Source organism: Geotrypetes seraphini, chromosome 8 (assembly GCF_902459505.1).
Source record: "Geotrypetes seraphini chromosome 8, aGeoSer1.1, whole genome shotgun sequence".
NCBI classification, from domain to species: domain Eukaryota; kingdom Metazoa; phylum Chordata; class Amphibia; order Gymnophiona; family Dermophiidae; genus Geotrypetes; species Geotrypetes seraphini.
Genome location: NC_047091.1, coordinates 152,455,607 through 152,479,299, shown reverse-complemented (window position 1 = coordinate 152,479,299; position 23,693 = coordinate 152,455,607). Strand labels below are relative to the sequence as shown.

Here is a 23,693-nt window from a genome sequence, read left to right as displayed (position 1 = left end):
TGAGCTGCATGTACTAGTTGCGGATCCACCTTTTACGGTCTTTCATCATGACAAGGTGGTTCTGCGTACACATCCAAAGTTTCTCCCAAAGGTTGTCTCTGAATTCCATCTCAACCAATCCATTGTTCTGCCTGTCTTCTTTCCGAGACCTCACTCTCATTCTGGAGAACAGGCTCTACATACTTTGGACTGTAAGAGGGCTCTGGCTTACTATTTAGACCGTACTAAGCCCCACAGATCATCTCCCCAACTCTTTCTGTCTTTTGATCCGAATAAATTGGGTCATCCTGTCTCTAAACGTACGTTGTCTAATTGGCTGGCAGCGTGCATTTCATTCTGTTATGCTCAGACCGGACTGACACTGGAAGGTTCTGTCACGGCCCATAGAGTCCGAGCCATGGCAGCATCTGTAGCTTTCCTCCGTTCCACTCCTATTGAGGAAATCTGCAAGGCTGCTACTTGGTCCTCAGTTCATACTTTTACATCTCATTATTGTCTGGACACTTTCTCCAGACGGGATGGACACTTCGGCCAATCTGTTTTGCAAAATTTGTTTTCCTAATGGCCAACCTTCCCACCATCCCTCTTTTTGTTAGCTTGGAGGTCACCCATCAGTCAAGAATATGCTGCCTGCTTGTCCTGGGATAAAGCACAGTTACTTACCGTAACAGGTGTTATCCAGGGACAGCAGGCAGATATTCTTGCGTCCCTCCCTCCTCCCCGGGTTGGCTTCTTAGCTGTCTTATCATAACTGGGGACCGCGCGCCTCTGTCGGGCGGGAAGGCACTCGCGCGTGCGCGGTGCGGCCTACCAGAACTTTCTAAGTTCTTAGAGTGCAATCACTCTAAAATTGTCCGTACCGGGGCTCCGTCGGTGCCGTCACCCATCAGTCAAGAATATCTGCCTGCTGTCCCTGGATAACACCTGTTACGGTAAGTAACTGTGCTTTATGGAGTTCAGAAGGCCATATCCATGATAGCAATATAATGTTTTGAACTATGTTATCTCTGATGCTTGGCCTATGCAGAAATCAGCCACTCATGGCCAGTCCAATCAGTAGGCAGGTCTACGCAGTCACCTGCTATCAAAGCAAAACAATAGATCTTGACATCTATACAAATTAAAATAAACAGAAGGAGGTACTTGTACCAGCAGGGTGAGTGGGCTGTTATCAAACCATCTGTTTATCTTAATTATTCTGGGATGGGTGGTGTTGGGCTGATTATGATGTGTTTTTTTTGCGTGGGGGGGGGAATAAGGCAAGGACTCTAACAATTAATTAGGAAGGGTTAAGATTTGCCTAGGGTGTCATAATACCCTTGCACTGGCCCTACACCCATTGCCCCAAGAATCCTGATCCACAGGAGGACATTTTGGCCTTTGTATCCAGCAGTTCATTATGGCCTGAGGAAATGTTACCCTGCTCCTGCCCTTTCATTTTGAGCTTAGAAGACCAGACTCCACCCTATTTAATACTGTTCTGTCTTGAGTGAAAGACAGAGGACAGTGAATGTTTCAGGGGAAAGTTGATGAGTACCTAAGTAAGAAAGAAAGGTTAGTGAGTGACTGTCTACTCTGGCAATCGGTAATTCTTGCTAGAGTAGGTACTAGGGTTATAGTGTTCTAACAATTTTATTGATCTTTGTCAATGCAGAGCATAGATGTGATAGAGGCAGATATAGACGACAGAACTATTCAATATAAAATTAATTTTGCACCTGAATTGCGGGAGATTATCACAGAAACAAAGCACATGGAGCAACTGGGGTTTATTGTGCCAGAATTGGCAAGAAATGTGGCTCTACAGGAAGAGAAGTTTCTGAGGTAAATGTTCAATTTTTAAAAAAAAATTAATTAATGACAGTTACTAGGCCTAATCAACAAAAATATAACTGTTTTGCAAATGTACATTAGTGACACTCATTGGTGGGATTTAAGGTTGCATGCGTATCATATTCTGAAGGGAGCTACAGTCATTGGGTTGATGCAGAAAGTTGTATACTGTTTCTAATGTGAGCTTTCTGCAAAAATGTACCCACGAGATACAGTATTCAATGAGCATGCAAGTTATTGCCATATTAAAATCTCAGCAGTTATTCCCCAGCTCACTGCAAAATATCCCCCTTCCAGTCAGTGTCTGAGTGGTGATTGATTCATGCACTGACAGTCTTTATCAGCCACATCTCTAGTAGTCTGGCAACCCCTCTCCCTCCCTCCTGATCCAATCAGACTCCCCTGTTCCCTTGACTTAAAATGAAATCCTTGCTATCTAAAGGCCTCTCTGGCCTGACACAACTTTTCCCCCACCCCAACTTAAAAATCTAGATATTCCTGGTGTCTAGTGGCACTCCCCAACATGATCCCCAAGTCCTCCAGACCCATATCTTGAAGAGACAGGAGCAATGCCCATTTGTTCCTGCCTCTGGTACTACCATCTTAAAAAATAGTGGGCCCGAATTGGTACATCCTGGAATGCACTAAATTGGGGGGGGGGGGGGGGGGGGGGCGGGGAATCAGTTTGCCAAATAAGGACCTTTCTCCCTTATTTGCTAGTTTGTGCCCAGAGAAACAAGGGATAAAGTTCCTTCTTTGGCAGATTAACCTCACTTGGTGCATTCCAAGATGCACTGAGTAGTGCCAGGCGCTGCCATTTTCCAAGATGACAGTGCCAGAGGTAGGGATGAGTGTGCATTACTCCTGCCTCTTTGAGGTATAGGTCTGGGAGGCCCAGAGGTTGGGTTGGGGGTGGGGTAGAGGCCATTAATAGGCAGCAGGGAATTTTTATTTTTAAGTCAGGACTGCTGCAAAGCTTGCAGGGCTAACACATAAAGATATATGTCTGGTGCAGGGGGTTTGAGTCAGGGTTTCCTTACCCTTCTATGCCACCTGAGTTCTGGTGGTACATTTCTCACACGGTAGACGAGTGCATAGCTTTAAAATGTCCCCATATTGCTGTTGATTAGCCTTCTTACCATACATTTTAAGATTCTGTGTGTTAATTCCTTGCAAGTGAGCTACAATGCTGAAGCCTTTTCTGCATTATGTGGCTAGTAATGAGGGCATAGACCTCTTGTTAACTGCACAGCTTCTGCCTGCATTAGCTGTCTACATTACCCCTTCTCTTTTGAACGCCTTTGCTTTGATGGACATGAAAGGCTGCGGAAATAAAAATGGGGTTAAACTCAAGGAAGCTGAAAGTTAGACTTAGTTTACACAGGTCCAATCCCATGAGAATAATTATAAGTTAATTGTGGTGAATATTGAAACCTGTTGGGTCCCTGCTGAAAGTTCTGCAGAGCCAAACTGTCAGGATCCATAGCTATTTCATGATATTTACTTGAAGTGACTGGGTTGTAGGGTTCTTTTAAGTAAAGTATCCTAAGTTTAGGTCTTGATCTCAATAATCTTAGAGATGTTTGATAACTCAATTACCTCATTTTTTTGTCCACTTAAATTTTTATTAGATTGAATATAGCACAGAAGACATAAGGGAATAGGACTTGATATCTTCTTTTTCTGTGTGGTTGACCCAATCAAAGCGGTTTACATATTTTAGACAGGCATTTTTTTTTTTTTTAATTCTTTATTCATTTTTGCATGTTACAACCAGTGTAGCAGTTAAACTCATATGAACTTAAAGATACACACTTGATTAACTCTCATATATGCATTAAGCAGTGGCGTACCTAGGGTATGTGGCACCCGGGGCCCATCATTTTTTGACACCCCCCCCCCCCCCATGTAAAAAAAATTTTTTTTTTTTTTTTTTTTTTGCAATAACCATGAAATGGAATAAATGGTCAGAATAGAAACAGGCAGTGAAAATTTTCTTTTATTGAACCTCATATATGTAACCATTATTAGATGATCAGAGAGGGGAAGAAGTAAAGGAGGAAAAATTAGAGTGAATAGTTGGAGAAGTTGACAAGATCAAGGCAGTGGCCATTCTGGTTAGTAGGGATAGTGGAGCATATCTGGAGACTGAGTAAGAAGGTTAAAACAACAAACTTAAAAGCAACTTAGAATTCTCTTCCATTTTTGTTCCCATTATAAAAAAACACTGATAAGTTCCCAGGAAAAAAATACATTAAAATAAGAAGTGAAAACAAAGGCCCCTACAGATGAGAACATAACATAAGAATAGCCTAACTGGTCCATCATGCCCAGTAGCCCATTCTCATGTTAGCCAATAGTGCTGCCCGATTCAGAGAAAAATATTTCATTCGATTCGATTCACCCTGTTGAATCGATTTCTCGATTCGATTCACTGTTAATGACACCGCTTTTTAAGTTTAAACAAAGTACAACAATAAATTTCACAACAACAATAAATTTCACAAAGTACTTAAAAAAAAAATCACATTTTTCCATTAAAGCAATTCTGGAGACATTTGCTTGAACAGTCTTTTTTCCCAGTCCATAAGCAAGCAATATGAAAAAGATTTCCTAAATTATCTACTCAAACATTTTTGCTATTTACTTTCATTGTACCTAGACTATTATTCAGTAGAAAAAATGTAGTTTGTTCAATCAAGCAGAACATTCACTCATAGAAGTCCAATGTCCACACAGGATTTGATTGAACAAACCAAATTTTTCTACTGAATAATAGTTTAGGTATACTGAATAGCAAAAATGTTAAAGCCACACAGAAAAGCAGTAAAAGTCAATAGGTTCTCCAAGTGGGAACAACCTGATGTCTCAGCACTTGAGGAAAAGACTACGTAATAATGTTTATAAGATAAATCATATAAATGATTATACTGAAGCAGGGTGTCCTCAGCGTGAGAGGTAAGCGAGAGGAGAGAATTCTCCAGCGCTTTACACAATAAGGCACAGGTTAATCACCCTCTGCCTGCATCATAGGACACCTCACGTGTGCTCAAATTAATCAATGTGATAAATTAAACAGTGATAAACAATTGGTCAATCACAAGAGTGCAAGATCAAACAGGTTGTTCCCACTCAGAGAATCTATTGACTTTACTGCTTTTCTGTGTGAGTAGATAATTAAGCAAATTTCTGATAACCTACAGAACTGATTCTCACCTTCCATCCCCAGCCCCCAAGACTTACCAGACCCCCCCTGCCGATGTATTTACTTACTGCCTGAACTGGATATTAAATCGTGGGGAAGAGAGGAGAAATGCGGGGAAAGAGCCAGCCAAAACTAGTATTTGTTGCTGCTGAGTGCACCAATCCAGGGCAAGCAGACGCTTCCCCCATGTCTTAATAACAGACAATGGACTTTTCCTCCAGGAATTTGTCCAAACCTTTCTTAAAACCAGCTACGCTATCTACTTTTAACATAACTTCTGGCCACTTCATTTTTAAGCTTAGATCTTTCCTTCCAAACAGAGACCTTGCTAGATGTCAACTACAGCACAAGGTAACTTCACACGGACTTAACTGTGCAGGAATGAATCTCCTCATACACCCACCATATAGTGCAAAAATGTGCAAAGGTCTGTTTTTTTCTTTCGATCACTACATAGCCTAATGCCACACAAGCAGCGCTGTTACAAATATATTCTGAAGGTCAATGCTAAGGTTGACAAAGTTTCCTTCCTTGGACTAGAAGGAGATACTGACAAACCACTGGAAGAGATTCTAAAACAACTACCCAGAAATAACACCCAAAGACCCACTCAGTGTGTGAACCAGTTGAGTGGAGTGGACTAACTGGGGGTGGAAATGGGCCCAGAGTTTGCTCAGCAGAATTTCCCAGACTACCTCTTCCTCTCAACACACTGACATGCTACCACCACCACCAACACTAGGAACACCTCACCGAGTATGCCAGCAATGCTTATAAACTTTATAAAACACATTATTATATTTTCTTATAAAGCATATATTTTAACTGAACTCAGCCTTGCCATTCACAAAAATAGAAAAGTTCCCATTTCAAGCTGTCTCATGTACACTTTTCAAATCTAACATATTGTAATCACAAAACAGAAAATAAAATTATTTTTTCTACCTTTTCTTCTCTGGTCAATATTCAAATCTTGTTGGTCCCAGGCTCTTGCTTGCCAGGGTCTCCTTTCTCCGTGCTAACCATCCGTCTGCCATCTCTGTCCTCCCCTTCCGTTTCCCTTCCCTCTCCCGGAGATCTGGCATCTTTCCTTTTTTTGTCTAGATCCACAGATTCACCTTTTCTCAACTCCCCACCACCCCAGGATCCACCATCTCTCCCTTTCTGTTCCCAACTATCCTCCTATCCAGTATCTCTATCCCCCCTCCACACCATCCCCTGTTTCCAAGTTCTCTCCCTTTCTGTTCCTTCCCTCCCTAAATCCCATTATGCACCATCTCTCTCCCACTCCTCTGTTTTTAGACCCATTATTTCTAACCCACAAAGTCTGGCATATGCACGTATCTTTGAACCCCCCCTTCCCTCTCTCCCTCTGTGTACTTTTACACCAGGACCCCCCTCCCCCGAAGGTCTGTCCCCCCTTCGAAGGGCTACACCCCACCCCTGAAGGCCTGCACCCCCCCGAAGGACTTTACCTCCCACCCAAAGGTCTGTCCCCCTCTGAAGGCTTAAACCCCACCCCTGAAAGCCTGCACCCCCCCGAAGGTCTGTACCTCCTGAAGGCCTGCACCCCACTGAAGGCCTGCACCCCCCTGAAGGCCTGCACCCCCCTGGAGGCCTGCACCCCCCCCTGAAGGTCTGTACCTCCTGAAGGCCTGCACCCCACTGAAGGCCTGCACCCCCCTGAAGGCCTGCACCCCCCTGGAGGCCTGCATCCCCCCCTGAAGGTCTGTACCTCCTGAAGGCCTGCACCCCACTGAAGGCCTGCACCCCCCTGAAAGCCTGCACCCCCCTGGAGGCCTGCACCCCCCCCCTGAAGGTCTGTACCTCCTGAAGGCCTGCACCCCACTGAAGGCCTGCACCCCCCTGAAGGCCTGCACCCCCCTGGAGGCCTGCACCCCCCCCTGAAGGTCTGTACCTCCTGAAGGCCTGCACCTCCCTGGAGGCCTGCACCCCCCCTGAAGGCCTGCACCCCCCACCCGAAGATCTGCCCCCCCCTGAAAGCCTGCACCCCCCCGAAGGTCTGTACCTCCTGAAGGCCTGCACCCCACTGAAGGCCTGCACCCCCCTGAAGGCCTGCACCCCCCTGGAGGCCTGCACCCCCCCTGAAGGCCTGCACCCCCCCCACCCGAAGATCTGTCCCCTCCCTGAAAGCCTACACCCCCCCGAAGGTCTTTACCTCCCACCCAAAGGTCTGTCCCCCCCCTTAAGGCCTACACCTCCCTCTTAAGGCCTACACCCCACCCCTTAAGGCCTACACCCCCCATCTAGTACTGTCTAATGCAATTAGGTACGGGTCAGGAGGCCAGAGGGGAAGCAGGACATTGCAGCAATTCCCAACTGACCCTCCCCCCTCGCCCTCTAAAGCAGGAGCAGGCTAGCAAGAGGAAATTGCCGATCCTGCTTTAGGGGGGGAGGGTCAGTTGATGATTCGGGAGGCCGATTTTGGGCTTTTTAAAAAATTGATTCGGGCAGAAATAAAATAACAATAAAACCACCACCAAGCAGCCCAGCGATACTCACCCTCAGTTCCTGCCTTAATTGCAGTGTCCCACGCGGCTCGGGCTCCCTTTCTTGCTTCCACCCAGCCGGAAACCGGAAGTTGCTGATCAAGCTCCGACGGCGACGGGGGGTGTGGCCGTGGGTGAATGGAATTTGAGAGAGGGCTCAGGCAGGATCACTTCGGGGACTCGCGGAAGCCTTGGAGTCGGGCCATAGCAGGGAAGTTCCCAGGCCATGACTCCAAGGCTCGAGCACCCCTAATGAGCTGGTACCCGGGGCGGCCCGCCCCCCCCGCCCCCCCCTAGGTACGCCACTGGCATTAAGTATAACATTTCATTACAAATTAATATTCTGTAATATTTTAAATATTATATAAGAAATCTAATATATAAATTATTCTTATTGAATAGAATAACCTCCCCTCCCCTCCCTCCCTACCCAATAATACATAGAAGTATCATTACTATGAAACTATTCAAATAATCATGTATTATAAAATAACAAGTAAAGCCCACCCATTTCCCCCCTAATCAAATATCTTATCATGGGAAAAGTTAATAATTCATTACAAAAATCTGTTAATGGTCCCCAGATTTTCTGAAATTTACTAAAATAACCTTTTTGCGTTGCTATTGTGCGTTCCATTTTGTATATATGACATACAGAATTCCACCAGAAATTGTAAGTTAACCTGTCATACTTTTTCCAATTGTATGTTATTTGCTGTAGACAGGCATTTATTTTGTACCTGGGGCAATTAAGTGTTAAGTGACTAGTCCAAAGTCTCAAGGAGCTGCAGTGGGAATTAAACTTACATCCTCAATGTGCTGAGGCAGTTTCTCTAATCACTAGGACACTGCTTCACTCTTATTAACAATGATCCATTTACTATTTATTATAGAACAAAATAATTTCTGAACCCAATATATCCTTTTTTCTAGATACACAGATGGATTGAAACGTATGTTAGCAAGTTATGAGAAAATAATGGGTTTAATAAATGATGCAGAGGCTCAGCTTCTTGATGAACATATTAAAAACCTTTGGAGAGTGTTTCGATCAGGTTACAGACGGCTGAATTGGAACTCCTTAGGTGTGAGAACTTGCATTTTATACTCGATTCCGTTGGCACAGTTTTGGATGTTCATTTTGTTTACAAATGTTCTTTCAAAAATGTATATATTTATTTTTATAATTTAAATTTTGTTTAGACTTTTCGAGCAAAAATACAGTTTGTGATTTAGGGGTCCTAAAAAGTGGCTTGTGCTATCCCCAGTGCAGGTCTTTCCTGCGCGTTAAGGCCACATTTAACACTGCCAGGAAATGGCCAATTTTTCTATTTTAGCAATAATGGTCACATGTAGAAAATGACAAGGGGAAAAAATTTATCACCGTTCCCACCCTGTCCCTGTGAACTCATCCCCATCCTTGCCCCGTCCTTGTGAGCTGAGTCCCCGTTCCTGCCCCGCGAGCTCTGTCCCAGTTCCCACTCTGCAAACTGTCAGAACCCATCCGCACAAGCCTTGAATAGTTATGATTTTATACTGAACTTATTTTATTAAAGTATAAAAAGAGACAATATTCTGTACAATTGTCATTTTATTGTCAAATATATTTTATTGAGCACAACAAAAACATCAAGTAACAAAGGCACAAAAATATAGCAAATTGGGCTCACGATTTCATCCAGAAATAACCCACCCCACTCCCCAATTCCACCCCCTTCACCCCACCCCCAGTCCTCCCACATGCCCATACATAGTAACATACATAGTAACATAGTAGATGACGGCAGATAAAGACCCGAATGATCCATCCAGTCTGCCCAACCTGATTCAATTTAAATTTTTTACATTTTTTCTTCTTAGCTATTTCTGGGCAAGAATCCAAATCTTTTCCCGGTACTGTGCTTGGGTTCCAACTGCCGAAATCTCTGTTAAGACTTACTCCAGCCCATCTACACCCTCCTAGCCATTGATGCCCTCCCCAGCCCATCCTCCACCAAACGGCCATATACAGACACAGACCGTGCAAGTCTGCCCAGTACTGGCCTTAGTTCAATATTTAATATTATTTTCTGATTCTAAATCCTCTGTGTTCATCCCACGCTTCTTTGAACTCAGTCACAGTTTTACTCTCCACCACCTCTCTCGGGAGCGCATTCCAGGCATCCACTACCCTCTCCGTAAAGTAGAATTTCCTAACATTGCTCCTGAATCTACCATCCCTCAACCTCAAATTATGTCCTCTGGTTTTACCATTTTTCTTTCTCTGGAAAAGATTTTGTTCTACGTTAATACCCTTCAAGTATTTGAACGTCTGAATCATATCTCCCCTGTCTCTCCTTTCCTCTAGGGTATATATATTCAGGGCTTCCAGTCTCTCCTCATACGTCTTCTGGCGCAAGCCTCCTATCATTTTCGTCGCCCTCCTCTGGACCGCCTCAAGTCTTCTTATGTCCTTCGCCAGATACGGTCTCCAAAACTGAACACAATACTCCAAGTGGGGCCTTACCAATGACCTGTACAGGGGCATCAACACCTTCTTCCTTCTACTGACTACACCTCTCTTTATACAGCCCAGCATCCTTCTGGCAGCAGCCACTGCCTTGTCACACTGTTTTTTCGCCTTTAGATCTTCGGACACTATCACCCCAAGGTCCCTCTCCCCGTCCGTGCATATCAGCTTCTCTCCTCCCAGCATATACGGTTCCTTCCTATTATTAATCCCCAAATGCATTATTCTCCATTTCTTTGCATTGAATTTTAGTTGCCAGGCATTAGACCATTCCTCTAACTTTTGTAGATCCTTTTTCATATTTTCCAGTCCCTCTTCAGTGTCTACTCTGTTACAAATCTTGGTAACATCTGCAAAAAGGCACACTTTTCCTTCTAACCCTTCAGCAATGTCACTCACAAACATATTGAACAGGATTGGCCCCAGCACCGAACCCTGAGGGACTCCACTATACACCTTTCCTTCCTTCAAGCGACTTCCATTAACCACCACCCTCTGGTGTTTGTCCAACAGCCAGTTTCCAACCCAGTTCACCAATTTGGGTCCTAACTTCAGCCCTTCAAGTTTGTTCAACAGCCTCCTATGAGGAACTTTATCAAAGGCTTTGCTGAAATCCAAGTAAATTACATCTAGCATATGTCCTCGATCCAGCTCTCTGGTCACCCAATCAAAAAATTCAATCAGGTTTGTTTGGCACGATTTACCTTTTGTAAAGCCATGTTGCCTCGGATCCTGTAACCCATTAGATTCAAGGAAGTACACTATCCTTTCTTTCAGCAACACTTCCATTATTTTTCCAACAACTGAAGTGAGGCTCACCGGCCTGTAGTTTCCTGCTTCATCCCTGTGACCACTTTTATGAATAGGGACCACATCCGCTCTCCTCCAATCCCCAGGAATCACTCCCGTCTCCAGAGATTTGTTGAACAAGTCTTTAATAGGACTCGCTAGAACCTCTCTGAGCTACCTTAGAATCCTGGGATGGATCCCGTCAGGTCCCATCGCTTTGTCCACCTTCAGTTTTTCAAGTTGCTCATAAACACCCTCCTCCGTGAACGGCGCAGAATCTTCTCCATTTTCTCGTGTAACTTTGCCAGACAATCTCGGTCCTTCTCCAGGATTTTCTTCTGTGAACACAGAACAGAAGTATTTGTTTAGCACATTTGCTTTCTCCTCATCACTCTCCACATATTGGTTCCCAGCATCTGTTAGCCTAGCAATTCCATTTTTCATCTTCCTCCTTTCACTAATATATCAGAAAAAATTTTTGTCACCCTATTTTACATTTTTAGCCATTTGTTCTTCCGCCTGTGCTTTCGCCAAACGTATCTCTCTCTTGGCTTCTTTAAGTTTCACCCTGTAGTCCTTTCTGCTCTCATCTTCTTGGGTTTTTTTATATTTCACGAACGCCAACTCTTTTGCCTTTATTTTCTCAGCCACTAGGTTGGAGAACCATATCGGCTTCCTTTTCCTCTTGTTTTTATTGATTTTCTTCACATAAAGGTCCATAGCCATTTTTATCGCTCCTTTCAGCTTAGACCACTGTCTTTCCACTTCTCTTATGTCCTCCCATCCTAACAGCTCTTTCTTCTGGTACTCTCCCATTGCATTAAAGTCCGTACGTTTGAAATCTAGGACTTTAAGTATCGTATGGGCGCTCTCCACTTTAGCCGTTATATCAAACCAAACCGTTTGATGATCGCTACTTCCCAGGTGAGCACCCACTCGAACATTAGAGATACTCTCTCCATTTGTGAGGACCAGATCCAATATCGCTTTTTCCCTTGTGGGTTCCGTTACCATTTGTCTGAGCAGAGCCTCTTGAAAGGCATCCACAATCTCCCTACTTCTTTCCAATTCCGCAGACGGAACATTCCAGTCCGCATCTGGCAGGCTGAAATCTCCCAACAGCAGAACCTCCTCTTTCCTTCCAAACTTTTGGATATCCACAATCAGATCCTTATCAATTTGCTGCGATTGAGTCGGAGGTCTGTAGACTATACCCACGTAGATAGAAGTTCCATCTTCTCTTTTCAGAGCAATCCATATTGCTTCTTCCTCTCCCCAGGTCCCTTGCATTTCAGTCGCTTGGATATTGATCTTTACATAGAGAGCTATTCCTCCACCTTTTTGACCATCTCTGACATAAGAACATAAGCATTGCCTCCGCTGGGTCAGACCCGAGGTCCATCGCGCCCAGCAGTCCGCTCACGCGGCGGCCCAACAGGTCCAGGACCTGCACAGTACTCTTCTATCTATACCCTTCTATCCCCTTTTCTAGTAGGAAAATGTCCAATCCTTTCTTGAACCCCAATACCGTACTCTGCCCTATTACGTCCTCTGGAAGCGCATTCCAGGTGTCTACCACACGTTGGGTAAAGAAGAACTTCCTAGCATTTGTTTTGAATCTGTCTCCTTTCAACTTCTCCGAATGCCCTCTTGTTCTTTTATTTTTCGAAAGTTTGAAGAATCTGTCCCTCTCTACTCTCTCTATGCCCTTCAAGATCTTGTAAGTCTCTATCATATCCCCTCTATGTCTCCTCTTCTCTAGGGAAAAGAGTCCCAGTTTCTCCAATCTCTCAGCATATGAAAGATTTTCCATCCCTTTTATCAGACTTGTCGCTCTCCTCTGAACCCTCTCTAGTAACGCCATGTCTTTTTTAAGGTACCAATATTGGACGCAGTACTCCAGATGCGGGCGCACCATCGCCCGATACAACGGCAGGATAACTTCTTTCGTTCTGGTAGTAATACCCTTCTTGATTATACCTAGCATTCTATTCGCTCTTAGCGGCCGCTGCGTACTGTGCCCTCTGCTTCATTGTCATGTCCACCATTACCCCCAAGTCCCTTTCTTGGGTACTCTCTTTCACTAACATCCCTCCCATCGTATAGTTGAACCTCGGATTTCTGCTTCCCACATGTAATACTTTACATTTCTCAACATTGAACTACATCTGCCATCTCGTCGCCCATTCTCCTAGTTTGTTCAAGTCCCTTCCTTCCTAAAAAGATTATATCCCAGTATGTTTGCATCCCATCCATGTGATTCACTGAACCATGTCTCTGTGATAGCGACAATATCTAGATCTGCCTCTAACATCAGGGCTTGCAGATCATGAACTTTGTTGCTTAGACTGCGAGCATTTGTGGTCATCGCTTTCCAGCTATTTTTCAGCGATAATCTCCTTTATCCCAGGACAAGCAGGCATGATATTCTCACATGTGGGTGACGTCATCTACGGAGCCCCGCGCGGACAGCTTTTCAAGCAAACTTGATTGAAGTTTCAAGTTTGCACACTGCACCACGCATGTGCTAGCCTTCCTGCCCACTAGAGGGCGCATCCCCACCTCGTGGTCCTCAGTTCAATTTCATCTGCGGAGCCAGAAGCCCTGTGGAAAATTGTGCTCTGCATTTGCCTTCTGTCGCCGCGGCTGTGTCCTAAATTCGACGCAGTCGCTGCGTTTTTTTGTTCTTTGGTTTAATTGTTTCGTTCTTGTAAAAAAAAAAAAAAGGATTTATTTTTTCCGTCGCTCCGGGGGCTCCCGGTAGCCGCGTCCGTGGGACCTCGCCTGTTCTCGGCCGCTTTTTGGGCCCATGTCCCGGCCCGTGACGGGATTTAAAAAGTGCGGTCGGTGCGACCGACTCTTGTCGATTACTGATCCTCACCGGTGCTGTTTGAGGTGTTTGGGGCCCCAGCACCCGACAGATTCTTGTGCCAGGTGTGCCACTTTTCAGAAGCGGGCTCTCAAACGTCGCAAGGCCCGCATGGCGGAACTTTTCGCCGTTGAGTCCCCGACCGGGAAGGCCTCGGCTTCGGCCCCGGCCTTGACCTCGGCCTCGACCTCGGCCTCGGGCCCCTCAGCTTCGCCTCGACCTTCGGCCCCGCCGAAGCCTGTTGCCTCGTCCAAGCCGGCCTCGGGTAAGTCTCCACTTCCCTCCTCAGCTCCAGGTTCGACCAAGAAGCCATTCTCGGGCTCCTCGACGGCGGGAGGGTCTGCCTCCGCCCAGCCCAAGGTATCAAAATCGATTGCCCCGAGGGAATACTCGAGACCGAGGTCGCCCTCTGAGGAGCATCGACAGGTGTTACCACCTGGGATGACGATCCCGGCCTTCCAGGACTTACTCCAGGCTTTGATCGCCTCGGAGCTGTCCGGGGCCATTGAGCACCTGCAGCAGGCTTCGACCTCGACTGCTTCGGTCTTGCCTGCCCCGCAGTTGGTGACCTCGGCCTCGGGTGCTGGGGCTTCGGCCCCCGAGGTTCGTACTGCCTCGCCCTCGGCTTTACCCTCGGACCCGGCATCGGTGGGACTACCTGAGCGTAGCGTGCGGCCCCATGATAAGATGCGCCGGGTGCGGAGACTCTCGTCCTCTTCTTCTTCGAGGTCCTCGCGAGGCTCCTCGCCTTCGGGCAGGCCTCGGGCGAGGCGCCGTCCGAGGAAGGCGAAGCGATCTCGGGCCTCGCCTCGGAGGCGCGGTTGCTCGTCGCCGCTCGGGGGCGAGACCTTACAGGTCTCGGAGCTCCGCCTTGATAACCCCAGTCTTTTCCGCTCCCCTGTCGGAGAAGGTTCCCGTGCCTCCTCGCCGAGGCGGAAGGGACGAGCCTCGATTCCTCGTACCCCGGGGGGTTCCCCCGAGGCTTCCCTCAGGCATGATCGGTCCCCGACCCCCTCGAGGTCCCGGGAGCGTGCCTCGTGGGGATCGGGGTCGGGTAGAGAGCCGAGGTATTCCCGCGAGGCCTCCCCTTTCGGCTCGGCGGGGAAATCTCGGTCTCCTTCTCCGCCTGCCAGACCTTCGTCATTCTCCCGGTTTGTGCAGGATATGGCGGGGGCCTTGGGAGTGGACTTGTTGGCAGGTTCCCACTACACCAAGGAGTTTTTGGAGGAGCAGGATCTTCCGGCTCCCCCTCGGGAATCCCCTCGCCTTCCGCTGAATAAGGTCCTTCATCAGACCTTACTGAGAAATTTGGAGACCCCTCTTACAGTCACGGTGGTGCCATCCAAGATGGAGTTCAAATACCGGACCCTCCCTCCTAAGGGGTTCGAGAAGGCGCAACTCTCCCACCAATCGCTCCTGGTGGAGTCGGCGCTTAAGAGGACTCAACCTTCCAGGGTGTCTGCAGCGGTCCCGCCGGGGAGGGAAGGACGGACCCTCGACAAATTTGGTCGTCGCCTCTACGCTAACTCTCAGATGGCGACGAGGGTCTTAAATTGCGCATTTTCATATTCTTCCTACTTGCGTACCATGGTGAAGGACCTCCCAACTTTTCGGGAAGTCATACCTGATTCCCATAGGGAGAAGTTCGCCACCTTTATGTCACATCTGTCGCAATTGCGCTTGTACCTATTCCACGCTGTGTACGATGCCTTTGAGCTCGCCTCGAGGGTATCGGCCTGTGCGGTGGCTATGCACCGGCTGGTGTGGCTCCGTACCCTCGATATGGACCCCAACCTGCAGGAGCGTTTGGCAAACTTGCCCTGCGTGGGGTCTGAGCTGTTCGACGACTCCCTGGAGGCGGCGACCAAGCGTCTGTCAGAGCAGGAGCGCTCTCTGGCCTCCCTGGTCCGCCCCAAACCTAAGGCCCCGCCGCAAAAACCTTTTCGGCAGCCCCCGAGAAGATACCCGCAAAAATCTACGCCGGCCTTCTCGAGACCTCCGCCCCGACGTCCACCCCAACAGGGTAGGGGAGGTCAGTCTAAACCCCCAGCGCAGGGAGCGTCCAAGCCCGCGCCGTCTTTTTGACGGGATCTGCGGTTGGGGGCGGGCCCCCTCCGCGGTATCGCCGGACCCCCTCCCCATCGGGGGTTGACTCGGGTCCTTTTACGCGGCTTGGACCGAGATTACATCCGACGCATGGGTGCTCCGGACCGTCTCCGAGGGCTATTCACTCAACTTCTTATCACAGCCTCCAGACAGGCCGCCCAGCGCTTGCCCGTCCAATCGGAGCCAGTTGGCCCTTCTCCTGGTCGAGGCCAGGGCCTTGTTGAGCCTACGGGCAGTGGAGCTGGTCCCTCCAGACCAGCGGGGTCGGGGGTTTTACTCCCGTTACTTTTTGGTCTCGAAAAAGACCGGGGATTTGCGCCCCATTTTGGACCTCAGGAAACTCAACAAGTTCCTGGTCCGGGAGAAGTTCCGTATGTTATCGCTTCCGGTTTTGTACCCCCTGTTGGAGGAAGGGGATTGGATGTGCTCCTTGGACTTGAAGGAAGCATATACCCATGTTCCGGTGCATCCCGCTTTTCGCAAGTTCTTACGGTTCCAAGTGGGAGAGTTGCACCTTCAGTATCGGGTCCTTCCCTTTGGTCTAGCGTCGTCCCCTCGGGTATTCACGAAGTGTATGGTGGTAGTCGCGGCAGCCCTGCGCTCTCGGGGGCTGCAGGTCTTTCCCTACCTGGACAATTGGCTGATCAAGGCCCCGACCAGGGCGGGAGTTATCTTAGCGACCCAGGGTTCGAAGTGAACTTTCCCAAGTCTCAGTTGTGCCCGGCTCAGTCTCTACAGTTTATCGGCGCTGTGCTGGACACGGTTCGCCTCCGCTCTTTCCTCCCCTCTCCTCGGAGGGAGGCCTGGCTTTGGTTAGGTCGCCAAGTTTTGAAGCTATCCGTGGTGTCGGCTCAGCGTATGATGATCCTTCTGGGCCACATGGCATCGACGGTCCACGTCACTCCCTTCGCTCGCTTGCATCTGAGGCTTCCTCAGTGGACTCTGGCCTCTCAATGGCGACAGGATCGCGACCCAGTCTCTTGTCCGATAACAGTGACTCCTTCTTTGAGACGCTCGCTCCGTTGGTGGACCGACTCTTCCAGTCTTTCAGGGGGTTTGCTGTTTCTCGTTCCTCCATGTCGCAAGGTCCTGACCACGGACTCCTCGGAGTACGCGTGGGGAGCACATCTCGACGGTCTGCGAACGCAGGGCCTATGGTCGGCCGAGGACCGTCTTTGTCACATCAATGTGTTGGAGCTTCGTGCAATTTTTCTGGCTGCCCGAGCTTTCTGCCACCTCCTGCACGATCAAGTAGTGCTCGTACGGACGGACAACCAGGTGGCAATGTTTTATGTAAACAAACAAGGGGGGACGGGCTCTTGGCCTCTGTGCCAGGAAGCCCTGCGCCTTTGGGAATGGGCCGTCTCCCAGAACATATTCCTACGTGCGGTTTACATCCAGGGAGTGAAGAACTGTCTGGCAGACAAACTCAGTCGTCTTCTCCAGCCGCACAAGTGGTCGCTGAACGCCCGGGTTCTACGTGAGGTCTTCGACCGCTGGGGGACTCCTCAGGTGGATCTGTTTGCCTCCCCGGAGACTCACAAACTGCCCCTCTACTGTTCTCGGATGTACTCCCGGGACCGTCTCGAGGCCGATGCCTTCCTTCTCGATTGGGGGGGGAGGTTCCTTTATGCGTTCCCTCCTTTTCCTCTGATCTTGAGAACGCTGGTACATCTCAAGTCGACCAGAGCTACTATGATTCTCATTGCGCCTCGTTGGCCCAGACAGCACTGGTTCTCCCTGCTTCTTCAACTCAGTGTCAGGGAACTTCTGCTTCTGCCTGTCTTTCCCTCTCTGCTGTCTCAGAGCCGGGGTTTGCTGTTACATCCCAATCTGCAGTCTTTACATCTGACCGCTTGGTTCCTTTCCCCTTGACTTCGATTCCTGTTTCTCAGTCGGTGAGGGAGATTTTGGAAGCCTCGCGCAAGGTCTCGACTCGGCTTTGTTATTCCCAGAAATGGACCAGATTTTCATCCTGGTGTTCCTCGAACCATCTGGACCCGAGTTCAGTTCCCGTGTCTTCGGTGCTGGAATATTTGTTGCATCTGTCTCAGTCTGGACTGAAGACGACTTCCATTCGGGTGCATCTCAGTGCCATTGCGGCGTTCCATCGGCATCTCGAGGGGCGATCTCTCTCTCTTCATCCTCTGGTAACTCGTTTCATGAGGGGTCTCGGGAATGTCCATCCTCCTCTGAAACCTCCTCCTGTAGTTTGGGATCTTAATGTGGTCTTAGCTCAGCTGATGAGGCCTCCTTTTGAGCCTCTTGATAAATCTCATCTTAAGTTTCTCACTTGGAAAGTGGTCTTTTTGATTGCGCTCACATCCGCTCGTCGGATTAGTGAGCTGCAGGCTTTGGTTGCGGATCCACCTTTTACTGTGTTCCATCATGACAAGGTGGTTCTTCGCACCCATCCTAAATTTTTGCCTAAGGTTGTGTCTGATTTCCACCTCAATCAGTCTATTGTTCTTCTGGTGTTCTTCCCGAAGCCCCACTCTCATCCTGGTGAGGCGGCGCTTCACACGCTTGACTGTAAGAGGGCGTTGGCCTTTTATCTCCAACATACCAAGTCTCATCGGAAGGTTCCTCAATTGTTTTTGTCCTTTGATCCTAATCGGTTGGGACATCCTGTTTCCAAGCGCACCTTGTCCAACTGGTTGGCTGCTTGTATTTCTTTTTGCTACGCTCAGGCTGGTCTCACGCTCCATGGTCGAGTCACGGGGCATAGAGTCAGGGCTATGGCAGCTTCTGTTGCTTTCCTCCGGTCTACTCCTGTGGAGGACATATGTAAAGCTGCCACTTGGTCTTCGGTTCATACGTTCACCTCCCATTACTGTCTGGACACTCTGTCCAGAAGCGACGGCCGGTTTGGCCAGTCGGTGTTACGTAACCTGTTTTCCTAAATTGCCATCCTCCCACCTGCCCTTTTTTGGTTGGCTTGGAGGTCACCCACATGTGAGAATATCATGCCTGCTTGTCCTGGGATAAAGCACAGTTACTTACCGTAACAGGTGTTATCCAGGGACAGCAGGCATATATTCTCACAACCCGCCCACCTCCCCGGGGATGGCTTCTTTGCTTGATATGGAACTGAGGACCACGAGGTGGGGATGCGCCCTCTAGTGGGCAGGAAGGCTAGCACATGCGTGGTGCAGTGTGCAAACTTGAAACTTCAATCAAGTTTGCTTGAAAAGCTGTCCGCGCGGGGCTCCGTAGATGACGTCACCCACATGTGAGAATATATGCCTGCTGTCCCTGGATAACACCTGTTACGGTAAGTAACTGTGCTTTTTCGTATGGATTTTTGTTTCGTTTCACTTTCCGTTGCAATACTAAGAAATGAGTTGCTGATATTGTTTATGTTGCAGTCTTTACTACTATCACATCTTTTCTTTTGCCGGGGGTGGTCTCTATAATTGTCCTTCATACATACACCACCCCCACCTTCTAGTTTAAATGCCTAGAAAAATATTGTCTAAATTTCTCTGCAAGGTTTCTTTTTCCTGCTGTAGTAATATGTAGCCCATCAGTGCAATATAGTTTCTTGTCCTTCCATGTATTTCCCCATCCTCCTATGTACCTGAAGCCTTCTTGATGACACCAGGCTTTGAGCCATCTATTAAAGTCCTCTGTGTTTTTCATTCTTTGCTCTCCCTTTCCATATGCAGGCAGTATTTCAGAAAAAGCTAAAGTCTTTACAAAAGGTTTCATGCCTCACCAAGCACCCGGAAAGCTTTCTGTGCTGCAAGTGTGGAGTTGTTGGCCAGGTCATTTGTTCCCAGATAGATAACAACATCAGTGTTAAAATCCTTAGTTTCTTCCTTAATTATAGTCTGTATTTGCCTGGAACTCCTGGTAGCTGAGGATCCTGGAAGACATAAAGGGTACCCAAACAAAAAGAAACTATCAAATATCCAGGCATAGACAAGAAATCAGAGGACAAACCAAAGCTACAGAGTTGACCAAGCTAACAGTTCAGTAAGCGACTATGAGCAATCGGCATCATCGTGGTCCAGAAGGGTTCCCAAGTTCGTTGAAATGCCCATCCAAGCAAAGAAGAGAGGTCTTGTACTCCTCTGCGTTCCCATGACATGAGCGTGATCAGGCGACATTGCCAGAGAGAGTAGTCAGGAGCTTCTACATCCATTCACTTAATTAGGATACACTTTATAGCTGTCAAAATAGTCCATCGTATGAAAGCTGCCGCCCCAGATCGACGAGGATGAAAATGAGGAGAAGCACCAAATAACACTAGAGAAGACTAGAGCGCTGAACAGTAATGTGCCAGGTGCGGTCCACAAAGAGGAAAATAGAATCCCAAAAGGATTGAACAGCAGGGCAAGTCTAGAATATGTGGCCCAGGCCAGCTTCAGGGGCGTTGCAACGCTGGCAAGCTGCTGACGGGCGAAGCCCCACTAGGTGAGCTCGCTTAGGAGAAATATACAAACGGAGAACCAATTTATAATGTTGTTCCCAAAATACAGTATATTGCCAAAAGTCGGCAATTTTTTTATGGCTTTCAATATCACATCCCCAGATAAGTCTACATTGAGATCAGAAGCCCAAACATCTCCTAAGTGGACAGAATCAAGCGAGGGAGACTCATCTTTTAAATGTCTATGGTGGAATTTCAGAGGTACAGGCAGTTGGGAGCCAAATGTAAATGCTGTAGACAACTCCCTATGGGAAGTCGTAAGGTGGCTGCAAGGCAAAGATGAAATATAGTGATGGATTTGCATATAAGCAAAGCTATCAGTAGGAGGAAGAGCAAATTCCTCACATAATTGGGCAAAGGATTTGATCCGTCCCTCATCATCCATCAAATGAAACAAATAGAGAATCCCCCTGTCTTCCCATCTCACAAAGTTAGCACCATCCACCTCAGGCTGAAAGTGCTCGTTAAGTCGGAGAGGCAAAAAGGGAGAGATAGTGGGGCTAAGCGAATGAAATTTACATACCCAGTACCAGACCCGCCGCAAAGAACCGTGTAACAGAGCACTTGCAATAGGCCCCCATTTTGACAGTAGGGCAGAATGAAGAAAAGCACTAAAATGAGTAGTCGTAAAACAGGACAGTTCTAAAGAGGTTTTAGTAAAAGTGGGGGTACCACAAAAAAGATCATTAATATGGCACATTCCACAGCCAATCGGCAGGAAACGGAGATTTAACAACCCTAAACCTCCCTTATACCAAGGGTGAGGCTGCTCGCTGGTAAGATATACGAGCACGTCTGCACGCCCAGAGAAATCGTTGAACCAGGCGCTCAAGTCATTTTTCATCTTTGGAATAATAAGCATATTATAAAGACTCACCCAGCCGGAATGAAAGCCAAATTCAGAAATGAGATCCAACGCAAGCTGCAAGGATACCTCAGGGTCCGTAAGGATCAAAAACATATCGTCTGCAAAAGCCAATGTTTTCAAGTTCACCCCCACAACCCGGAGGCCCCGCACCTCATCAAAAAGATGTAGGGTACAGAGTAAAGGTTCTAAAGAAAATAAAAAGAGCAACGGGGAAAGAAGACAACCCTGTCTAGTGCTCCGAAAAATAGGAAAGGAATCCATACGGGTGCCATTAACCCACAAGGACGCTCAGGAATTACAATATAAAGAACGCACTGCATGAAGATAAAACCCCCCAAGCCCCACATACTCGAGCGTATGAAACAGAAAGGACCAATGAATGCTATCAAAGGCTTTAGAGGCATCCAGACTAACAAACAGCATAGGAATGCCAAGATCCTGACAATGTGCTAATGCGAAAAGAACCATACGCACATTACAAACCAATTGATGACCCCGGACAAACCCCACCTGGTCGGCATGAATGATGGGGAGCAAGACGATTGGCCAATATACGGGAAAACAGTTTAAGATCAACATTGATTAATGAAATCGAGCGATAGGAGCCAGGATCATCAGCCACCTTACTCGGCTTCAGCAACAGTGTGATGAGGGCCTCATTGGCATAATGGGGAAAGGAACCCCTATCCATGGTAGTATTATAGTAATCCAGCAGGGGGCCACAGAGATGAGGGGAAAGAATACGGTAAAATTCATCTGAAAAACCATCCGGGTCAGGGGCCTTGCCTGTACAGAGAGACTGAATGGCCGTCTGCAATTCCAGCGTCTGAAAGGGTATGTTAAGACTGGTCACCACTTCTTCAGGAAGACGCGGCAACCAAGATGACTGTAGTTAATCTATCATAAGCTCCTCAGAGACATCAACGGGTGCAGCATATAGATGAGAAAAGAAGTCCAAAAGAGTCTCGGCCACCTCCACCGTTATAGTCACCCGACCTCCCCCCCCGGGAGTCCGAAGAGTCAATATCGGCTTACGGCTATCCCAGATGATACTCGAGGTCCCCACTTACCTTGCCTTCAGAAAACTACTAAAAACTTACCTATTCAGCAAACATGACCCTTAATTAATCCCTTCAGCCCACACAACACCGGCCCCACCCCTACCCCCTTTCGCCCTCACCAGATCCTCCCTTGTCCCACTCTCTACTTCCCTTGTCTAGTTCGATCAAAGCTGCAATTTCTGTTAAATTGCTGTACATTTTCCCTTCATTGCAGACTACTGTAAACTGCTGTAACTTCATCGCTGACTGTTGTAAATTGTTGTAATCTATCGTAAATCTGATTGTAATTTGTTGTAAATCTGCTTGTAACTTGTAAATAAGCTTGTCAATGCAGATCATTTGTTAATTGATGTAAACCGCCTAGAACTCGCTGGGTATGGCGGTATATAAGAATAAAGTTATTATTATTATTATTAGCATCCACAAAGCGCACCAACAAGCGCCCTGGCCGATTACCAAACCTATGGAAACGATGCTTATGATAAGCTGCCCACTTCTGAGAACGAGAATGAAGCAAAAAGTTAAGCGCAGCCTGAGCAGACAAATATTGCTTCCGAGCTTCGGGAGAAGGGGTAGAATGAAAAGTGCGCTTAGCGACACAAAGGGCGTGCTCCAAAGTGATACTACGATTAATATGTTTATGTCTGGTACAAAGAAAAGAAATGATATAGCCCCTAAACACAGTCTTGGCAGCTTCCCAAATCAAGATAGGATCCTCCTGATGTTGCGTATTATGAAGTAGGTAATCTTCCCATTGAGTCCGCAAAAAGGTTTGAAACTCAACATCCTGCGCCAGGTAAAAGGGAAAACACCAAGAAGGAGAACGCGTATAAGCAGGATTCAAATGAATGTCAATCCATATCTGAGTGTGATCAGAGATACTCAGGGGACCAATCTCCACTGAGGATACTGAAGGAAACAGGCCCGAGGACACAAAAACATAGTCGATCCAAGACCAAGCATTGTGAGCACGAGAGAGATGAGTATAATCCCTAACCTCAGGATGTAAAAGGCGCCAAGGGTCAACCACAGAGAGGGTGTCACAAAAATCAGCTACAAGACGACCCCGAGCCCCCAAAGGAGAGGACAGGACACCCGACTTGTCACAATCGGGATCACGGACCAATTTAAAATCACCCACAATGAGCAGAGGGTCACCAGAATACCGAGCATGGAGGGCAACCAAGCCCTGCAAAAAGAGGATTCAGACGAGTTAGGCCCGTAGACCAACAACAACAAATAACTCCAGTCCCCCATCAAAATACTCAAAAATAAATAACGACCATCCAGCGATTTATCAAGAACTTGAATCCCCAGGGGTGAAGACCTCTGAACCAACACCGCCGTGACACCCAGGGGAGGAGGCAAAATAAACCTCACCCACCCATGAGCGACATAACTTAAGATGTTCCTCGTCTGTCAGACAAGTCTCTTGCAAACAGGCTATATCAGAATGATGACGCTGAAGAGCTGCCAGAATTTTAGACCACTTAATTGGCGACGTGATA

General features: G+C 47.6%; 1 protein-coding gene across 2 annotated transcripts in view; it reads left to right on the top strand.

Annotated features, from left to right (window-relative positions):
- The window catches only part of DNAH10 (dynein axonemal heavy chain 10), a 543,078-nt gene that overhangs the window by 82,958 nt on the left and 436,427 nt on the right, over nt 1-23,693 (top strand). For both annotated transcript variants that reach the window (XM_033954155.1, XM_033954154.1), the window contains exons 15-16: nt 1,655-1,824; nt 8,482-8,633. In XM_033954155.1, coding sequence (XP_033810046.1) covers nt 1,655-1,824; nt 8,482-8,633 — 322 coding nt within the window. The remainder of the gene's footprint in view (nt 1-1,654; nt 1,825-8,481; nt 8,634-23,693) is intronic.